Raw genomic sequence first — 9,177 nt, 5'->3', positions numbered from 1 at the left:
GACACACAGACAGGGCAAAATCTCCCTCCTGCCTTCGGTCTGGAGGTAACAAAAAACGTATGTTACATGGCCTGTGCACAAATGTTGATCGATGTAGCGGTTTGCCAGGTTAGCCGCAGAAAGACACAACAGAAGGCCTATTTGAAATTGAAATCCATCCAATCATCTAGCTCAATGGTTCTCAGCAGTGGGTCCAGGGACCACCAGTGGTCCAAGCGGACCCTTATGGCCAATTTACGCGCAAAGCGACACGTGTCGAACGACATGGCGTGCAATGAAAGTGGCGTCAAAACGACAAAAAAAAATGCTGAAGGTGTCCTAAGGACGCAGACGCTTCATAAAATGACGAGTACTCTGCCTGGTTGGAAAGACGAGGTAAGCTCCGCTACCACAGTGATAGGGTAGATCACATTCACCAACTTCATTGTTTTTCAATATCTCGCTAGCTTCTACAGAGAAACCGTGCAACTGTCCGCTGCATTTGAAGCAGCCAATGAAGATGTGTCTTGATGTATATCATTGGGTCCAGGGACCCTTGGAGGTCCTTGAGGGGGGTTTGGGGTCCCCAGCTAAATGATTGATAGGAACAAATGGACCTTTGCAGTTATGTAACTCCCTGAGTATACAAATGGAACCAACACTAAGAGCATTCTACAGTGTAGATTGGGGTACCAGAGATACAAAACGTGCATCAAATGGTGGTCCGTGGCCTAAAGCATATCAACCCTAACCCTAACCCTAACCCTGACTGGTATATTATCTGTTGTTCTTGTTGTTTTGGGAATTCTGGACCAAATTGACAGAGTAGGATCCTGTGTCGTTATCCTGGTTGACCTGGAAGCTACTGGTGGACAGTCCAAAAGGGCGTAGGAACATGTCGCCCAGGTCCTTCAGCTTACCCAACATCTCTTCCTTCATCTTCTCGTCCCTGTCGCGGATCTGCCGCGGCAGCCTCATGCAGGCCTCCCTGGCTGCGTTCTGTCCCGGCTCTTTCTCCAGGACCGTCTTGTAGTCTCCCAGAGCCTCGTCCAGCTTGTCCGTCTTCTCATAGAGCTCAGCCCTCCTCAGGAGAGCCCGCACGTAGTCCGGGTTCAGCACTACGGCTCTGGAGCAGTCGGCGATGGCCTGGTCCTTCAGATCCAGGTGGAGGCGCGCAGCGGCCCGGTTGGAGAACAGAACCGCCCTGTCGCTGCTGAAGCACACCGGGCATACGCCCAACGCCTCCGTGTAGTAGCGCTCGGCCTCCCGGTGCTCGGCGGCTTTGAACCGACCGTTGCCTTCCTCTTTCAGAGCCAAGCTCTCCTGTCGGCGACTCTCTCTCTCCTCTTCGGTCAGGTTCTTCTCCGCTTCCCTCAGGCAGTCGTCGTCAAACTCCGGAGGAGCCTCGTTCTTTTCTACCTTCGGCGCAGCGCCAGAATCCGTCCTCCCTCCAACCTCATCGTCGCACTGTAGTTCCTCCTCTGTGGCTCCCTCATCAGTTCTCTCCTCCTCTCTTGTGCCATCACACACAGACTGACCTCCCACACCCTGTCCAGGCTCTGGGAGGTCAGTCTGTGTGTGATGACCGCACACTAATCCTCCCCGACGGGCCTCTCCTCCCTGCAAACTCCTCTCCGCGTCATCCTCTTCTCTTTTCCCCTCCTCCCCTCCCTCTGCTCTCTCCTTGTTCAGAACCTCCAATGTCTCCTGGCAATCATAGAACTCCTCCTCGGTCTGCTCCTGCTCCTCCTCTTCCTCCAGGTCCCAACCTCCTCTCCGTCCCTTAGACCCTGCTGTTGAAGGATCCATGAGCACTTAATACGTTCTGATCGCTAGAATAGGGTAAATGTCAGCTGTACAACTACGTTTCCCTCAGCTCATCACTCTGTGTCTTCTTTAAATCGAGCTGGCTTGTATCTTGCGTCGCCAAATATGATGTCAGTTTTGGCCAAATATGGAGTTCCACACTGCTCCAGCTTCATTGCTCGACCAATGGGCTCACGGTAATTTGTGACGTAGACGGGTTAAGGACGCTAATGCTTATATGGCGATCACAATGACACAATGTAATACCCAGAAGGCCCTGGATGAGCAACTCTGTTGAAATGGATGGCCCCGGATTTCCAGTCCGCGTGCTAGTTTTTATAAACCTCTATGCTCCAGACTAGATTAGGAGGACTATGTCAGGTCATCAAAGCTAACATTCAGTACTGCGAGAAGAAAAATCATCCCTATAAAAAAGCGGTCCCAGCCTAATTTACAGTACGCTGATAAGACGTAACAGGGTGTTACTTTGTATCAAATTAGACAATAACTCAAAATAATAATGTTCTTTATTAGACACTCATCTTTAGGACCCCAAAACACACTGTAACGTGTAACGTCTACAGTGTTTATTTAACAGAGTAAAAATGGAACCGAATGGACTCTCAGAGTTACAGACCTACAGTATGTAGGTCCATTGGACCCCTGGTGATACCCGGACCCCACTTTGAGAACCAATGGTTTATGAGATACAACGGGGGTATTCAACCATATAAAGCAGGGGGCCACAATATTGTAAAATGACTTGAGGTCGGGGCCACAGGATTGTGACAACAAAAGAATAACCCACTACTCATGAACTGACCCACTGAGGAATTTGTTTGGTGATAGGGTCAAAGTTCAGAGAAATGTATGTGATGAGTTGTGTACGTGATTGTTGAAGTGGGATTTCTCCAATTTGGCACAGTATGTGTCCATGCGTTTCTATGGTTTCCATAGCAATAGTGAACTGACTGCAGAGGAATTTGAGAAACAAATGTATATGCGATGGGTTGTGTTATGAAAAAACTTTCAAAATGGTCATCCCTATGTCATTGTTTTTGGTACAACCAACCATCAAATCATTGTTTGTAATGCATATTTTTACATTTAAATATGGAACGTGGAATGTGCCAATCATGGCCCACGGGCACATTTTATATGGCCTGCAGTTTCCCTCCTAAAGTGTATTATTTACATATACGCCCAGTATAGTCATGTGAAATTTTTACATTGTGTTTTGAAATTAATAACTTGGGCAGATAGGCTATTTCTCAGTCAAATTTGGAAGGATTCCAAACTGCTTGTTCCTTGTGTTGTCTCATTCTCAAGATGTGAAAGAGAGGCCATTTCTTTTATTGTAATTTATTTTATTCAGATCTTTGTAGTCTTTTTGCCAGACCCAGGGGGTCGGCCTACATGAGGCTTTGTCGGTCTGTCCCTCTTTTCCTCCCGGTCAACGTTTTCCTCCCGGTTCAACGTTTTTCCTCCCGGTCTGTACATTCTTCCTCTGTCTGTCCCTATTTTTGATTGGCCAAGCTTAGCGTGACGTAGTGCTCTGATCTTCAGATTTCAACACTAGGGGTCTGGCAGTGCTCCGAGGAGCACTTTCTCTTTTTTCCCCACATCTGGTTACATTTAGCTACACTTTCATTTTAACAAAAGACAATGTATTGGAGTGTAGCCTAAATATAATAGCAATACAGAGCATGCATGTACAAAAAAAGAAAAAAGTCTGAATTGCTTTTGTTTTATCCACAGCACGGATGAGTGGCTTACATTTGACTTCCAACTAAAGGCTATTGATATTGCACTGTAGATCAATACAATTGGTAATGTGATGAATACATATTCATCACATTACAATAAAGGTTAATAATATTCAAATATGGCCTCCTTTGAAAAAAGCCTCTACATCTCTGCATTATAAAGTTAATGATAAAACCCCGATCAGACAGATATGCCCGTATATGTGCATAATTCTTTATGACCACATCAGGGATCTCCATCCATTCATGGGTATAAAAGGGGACATGGACAGATACAGAGATCTCCCTATATGGGCATAAGGGATACAGACAGACAGACAGACAGACAGACAGGTACAAAGATCTCCATATGTGCATACAAGGAACACAGACCTTTTGCAGACCGGTACAATGGGTACTGTGACAGTGGGTAAAATGGGTCAATAATTCAGAGTATCTCATAACCAGGTGGGGCATGCATTCCCAACTAATCGTTCCCAACCTGCATTGTTCCCGATTGGACAGGCCTAATATTTCAAAAAGTACAGTATAAAAGATTCTGTCCTCGCAATTATGTATCCGGACAAGGCAAGACAGATAGCTTAAGAAAACCCTCTAAATATATAAAACGCATTATGTGAGGTGTATCAATATAATACGCATTATGTGAGGTGTATCAATATAATACGCATTATGTGAGGTGTATCAATATAATACGCATTATGAAATGACAATAACAATGTAAATGTTAATTTACAAAATGCACATTAACAAAAAAAAAACGAAATAATTATGGTTTACTGGCAGCATGCACAATACATTTGGCACTGTACAGCACCAGTAGTCTGCAAGATTATCCCCTGACGGACTGACGGACGGACGGACGGACTTGGTTCCTTTTTCCTGAAACCAGCCCTTGACATTGCTCAATTATGCATGGGTTGTACACTCTCAGAGTTATGTACGTCCTTGAAATGAAAAAGGTTGAGAAACAGTATCATAGAAATTCTTCACTACACACAAGGTTCCTCTTTTCATCATAGGAGTCTTTGGTGCTGTTCTGCACAGCCAAATAAGCCCACGCAGATTTACCGGTGGCTGCGTCCAGCATGGATTGCTTCCGGGCGATGCTGACCTTGATGTGGACGTCTTCCACAGTGCTCCCATTCAGCTCAGCCACGGCCTGGTCCGCAGACTCCATCTTCTCGAAGGTGATAAACGCACAGTTGCGCACGTTGTCCACCCTCAAGTGGATGATGTTGCCAAGTGGAGAGAAGACAGGGCGCAGGCTGTCCTCCGCGAGACCACCGCACACATACACCGTGTTTCCCTTACGCGCCCCTCTCAAGTCTGACCTCCTGAATTGTCCATCTCTGTCTCTTTCTCTGTCCCCGTCTCGGCTGTGTTGGTCCCTGTCTCGAATTAGGTGGTTTGTGTCTCGACTGCGGTGGTCCCTGTCTCGACTGCGGTGGTCCCTGTCTTGAAAGCGGTAGTCCCAGTCTCGAATGCGGTGGTTCCTGTCTCGAATTAGGTGGTCCCTGTCACGACTGCAGCGGTCCCTGTCTCGGCTGCAGTACCTGCGGTCGTCCGTGACTTGACTACGGTAATACCTGTCTCGACTGTGGTGGTTCCTGTCTCGACTGCGTTGGTACCTGTCTCGAACGGGGTGGTCCCCGCCTTGAACGGGGTGGTACCTGTCTCGAACGGGGTGGTCCCCGTCTTGAATGGGGTGGTCCCCGTCTTGAATGGGGTGGTCCCCGTCTTGAATGGGGTGGTCCCCGTCTTGAATGGGGTGGTCCCCGTCTTGAAGGGGGTGGTCTCCGTCTTGAATGGGGTGGTCCCCGTCTTGAATGGGGTGGTCCCCGTCTTGAATGGGGTGGTCCCCGTCTTGAATGGGGTGATCCCCGTCTTGAATGGGGTGGTCCCCGTCTTGAATGGGGTGGTCCCCGTCTTGAATGGGGTGGTCCCCGTCTTGAATGGGGTGGTCCCCGTCTTGACTGTGGCGGTCGCCGTCTTGACTGTGGCGATCCCTGTCTTGACTGTGGGGGTCCCTGTGTCGGTCGTCCCTGTCTTGACTTCCGTGGTCCCTGTCTTGACTGCAGTGGTCCATGTCTCGGCTGCAATCCCGATCTCGTTCCCGATCGCACTCCCCGTCCCTTCCTCGGTCATGGTCTCCATCCCATTCCGGGTCTCTGTCTCCGTCCACCTCTCGGTCACAGTCCCTATGGCGGTGGTCTCCGTTCAGGTGGTGGCCGGACGACATGCCCCTCCCATCCTCCTCCTCCTCCCGTGGCCGTTCATCACCTGGGCTGACAAAGCTCTCGTACCGGGGTTCTCTGTGGGCTCCGTTGTTGCCAGACTCCACTTGACCTTCATCTGTAGGGGTGCCCCTTGGAAATGGTAGGAAAGCTGCAACTGGGCCTTTCTCTGGGTCCTTGAGTTTGATGGATTGTCGAGAAGGTTTAAAGCCAGAGCTTTTGTACTTGATGGCACTAATGGCCCCGGATTTAAAGAGTTTCTTTGCCTGCTCCGTCGCCTTTGCTGTGTCAACCTTTTGCCTGTCAGACAAGGTTTTTCTCAATCCACTCTGATTGGTCTGGCTGCTGGAACTCTGCTTGTTTAAGGACAAGAGGCTTTTTTTCTTCTTTTTGAGTTTAGTGTATTTCTTCTGCAGGGTCTCCTCTTCCTCCGTGAAGGCGTTTGGGAAAACAGCAATGAAGGCGATCTCTCCGACAGACACAGATGCTTGCTGCTGCTTCTTCTTCTCTCCTCTTGGTTTCTTTTCCGTTTTCTTTTCTACCATGGTGCTCTGCAATGCCATGATGTACCCAGCAACACACAGATGGAGCCTTCTTATTCTTGAAGCTGGGTGTCTCTTTTAAACCAAGTTGCGTCAAACACGCATCACCAAGCATGACGTCATTCTTGCCAAAATATGGAGTTGCAAACAGCTCCTGGGCAATTAACCGAAAATTAAACCGATATTTATAACCAATACCCGACTTAATATTGCTCATTCATGTACGTTAATCGATCAATGGAGATTTTTTTTCTTTCTCTTATATATCATATCAATGAATCGTCTCAAAAAAGTGTAATTACTTTTTCGATTAGTCTTATTAACCACTTAACACTGTATTATACTTTGTTGACGTTTGTTGACGTGCACAAATGGAACCAAATTGTCCGCTCTCAGAGTTATGGGGGTCCGGGGCCTAATGCACTGGGGGTCCTTGAAATTAAACAGTTTGAGAATCACTGATCTAGATACAAGGCACCGGTGTCGCTGCCCGCTAGCGAGCCTGGCTCTTTAAGTTGAGCGGATAATTCATATAAGGTCCCGGGTTCACTTATGGCAGTTGTTCTCAAACCTCAGACCTTTTCATGTCAAAGACCCCCAAATTGATATGTATTTGGCCGCGGACCCCCATCTGAAAAGGTTTTGTGCCTGTGACCCCCGGAAGAGAAGATTTATGAAAAAAATATCCAAAGATTTTTGATATTTTTAGTTAAATAAACACTGAGGATTTTACATTGCCAGATTGGGGCCCGAGATAACTTTAAGAAAAAAAAAACTGGGGGTCCTTGAAATTAAGAAAAAAGAAAGAAAGAAAAGGTTGAGAATCACGGCTAAAAGCCCAGTTGGTCCCTGAAGTTGATGTGGATTGGTGGGGTAGTGACATAACAGGCACTGCCAGCAAACCTCTTTTTTTAAAAGCTAGTTGATCGAGTTTATTGAAAAGCATTAGTCATAGGTGGCCTTTGCTGTAATGCACCAAATTTCAAGTGAACTAGGTGTCTTTTTTCACTCTTCTCTCTCAACTCTGACCTCCTTCACTGTCCATGGTGCTGAAGAGGGTGCATAGCATAGGCAGAATGTAGTTGCATTCCAGCAATACGCATGCCAGACAGGTGCAAAACACGTTCTGTGGACATGAACCCTACGACTTAAAAGTATTGCTGTTTTGATGCCCGGATTTCCCCTAGTCTACCCACTCTTCCGAGGTCTGGTGCCCACATTTCCCTAGTGCCCACTTTTCTTAGTGCCCATTCTTTCCGGTGCCCACTCTGTTTTGGTGCCCAGATTTCCCTAGTGTGTGTCTCTTCTCACCCTAGCCCTGTTTGAAACCTCACCCTCACCCTCCTCCTCGGAGCTATTCTATTCTACTATTAAGTCTGCACTCTTCCGGGTGCCCACATTTCCCTAGTAACCACTCTTCCTAGGTGCCCAGAATGTTTTGGTGACCACCTTTCCTGTTACCCATAGTAGGCCTATATCAAAGGAAAGTTACCAAGTTGCAGTGTTATATTTGTATTTCCATTTTGCACTATTAAAATAACTTGATTGTGTCTAGCTAGCATGTGCACAGTTCTGTGTGCTCTTGACATGATATTAAGCAGTCGAAGCGATTTATCAATGTGGGCTTTTGAGCTTGAGAAGCAGTCTTTAGTTGTTTTTATTTATATAGGTACATATCAAATTTGTTGTGCCCCCCATTGCACCTCTCTTTAATTGATTCTGGTGCTGGGCCTGATATGTTCATGAATGACTAATTTGTTATTAGTCTGTAAAAATGTGTGTTGTTGTGTAGTGTCATATAGTGATATAGCCTCTTTATTATGTTCTAATTATGCTTTGGTGGCCTGTTCAGTACATTTAACCTAGCTGTTGTCCTTGTATCAGGTGAGAAATAGCCTATAAACGGTTCTTATTCATACTCTTGTCTTTCTTAATATTGTTGTGTTTTCAACTCAGTCCTCGATTCTGGAAAAGGTTGTTTATGCTCAGCGTCTTGATTGGCTTGAACAGTTTGTCTTGGTCTGAGGCTGCGCTACTTAGTTTTCCACTTAAAAAGGCGACTGTAAATATTGTGTATAATTTTGAGGGGCCCCTTTAGGGCGTAGCCCCAGAGCCCTTTGTGTTTTTAATCCGGCCCTGGAAACACCTACCTAAGTACACCTAAGTACTATATCAGTGCAGTGATGAAACGTAGTACTGGTGAGCTCGCCAGATGTATAATTGAGATGAAGAATGAATGAATGAATTTGTTTATTTCGAACATAAATTAAAAACAAATAAAATACAAAACTGAAGGAAACAAGCATAAAGAAATGACAGAGGTCTCTAGGATGACCTAGAGGTCTGGGGACCACCAGGGGTCTAAGTGTATGGGTCCATCTGGTTCCATTTGTACACTCTCAGAGTTAAATGAACACTGAGGATTTGAGATTGGGGTGCCAGACAAATAAAAATGGTATCAAATTGTCTCTGTTAGGTTGAAACCTCATATGCCAAGACCGTTACCTTTCAGGATTCAAATAAAAAAATAGCAGATCTACAAGCTCAAAACGCGTCGCTTCGCACCACGCTTCGCACCACGCTTCGCACCACGCTTCGCACCACGCTTCGCACCACGTTTCGCACCACATTTCGCACCACGTTTCGAGCTTGCAGATCTGCTACTTTTGATGCTTTTGTGTGACGCTGTAGTACGATCAAGTAGGGCGTTCATTCACAGAAAAAACACAAGATTGTTAGAAGAGGTTTCTGCCCGACAACAGCAAAATGGTCCTAATGCGAATCAAAGTAGGGGTCCTTGAAAAAAAAAAGAAGGTTAAGAATCATTGTGTTAGTAGAAACCGAGGG

At 46.4% G+C, this 9,177-nt stretch overlaps 1 protein-coding gene across 1 annotated transcript; it reads right to left on the bottom strand.

The window, feature by feature from the left end:
• Positions 1-756: 756 nt before the first annotated feature.
• On the bottom strand, positions 757-1,788 carry LOC308088842 (tetratricopeptide repeat protein 1-like; the record flags this gene model as incomplete). The annotated part of the gene is made up of 1 exon (XM_080433430.1): positions 757-1,788. One exon carries the CDS (start codon positions 1,786-1,788, stop codon positions 757-759), a length of 1,032 nt encoding a protein of 343 aa, XP_080289556.1.
• Between the last annotated feature and the right edge of the window lie 7,389 nt (positions 1,789-9,177).

This window comes from Gymnoscopelus braueri (assembly GCF_963280865.1).
Source record: "Gymnoscopelus braueri genome assembly, chromosome: 7".
Classification (NCBI taxonomy): Eukaryota; Metazoa; Chordata; class Actinopteri; order Myctophiformes; family Myctophidae; genus Gymnoscopelus; species Gymnoscopelus braueri.
The sequence above is the reverse complement of the archived record's forward strand: the minus strand, read 5'-3'. Positions and strand labels throughout refer to the sequence as shown.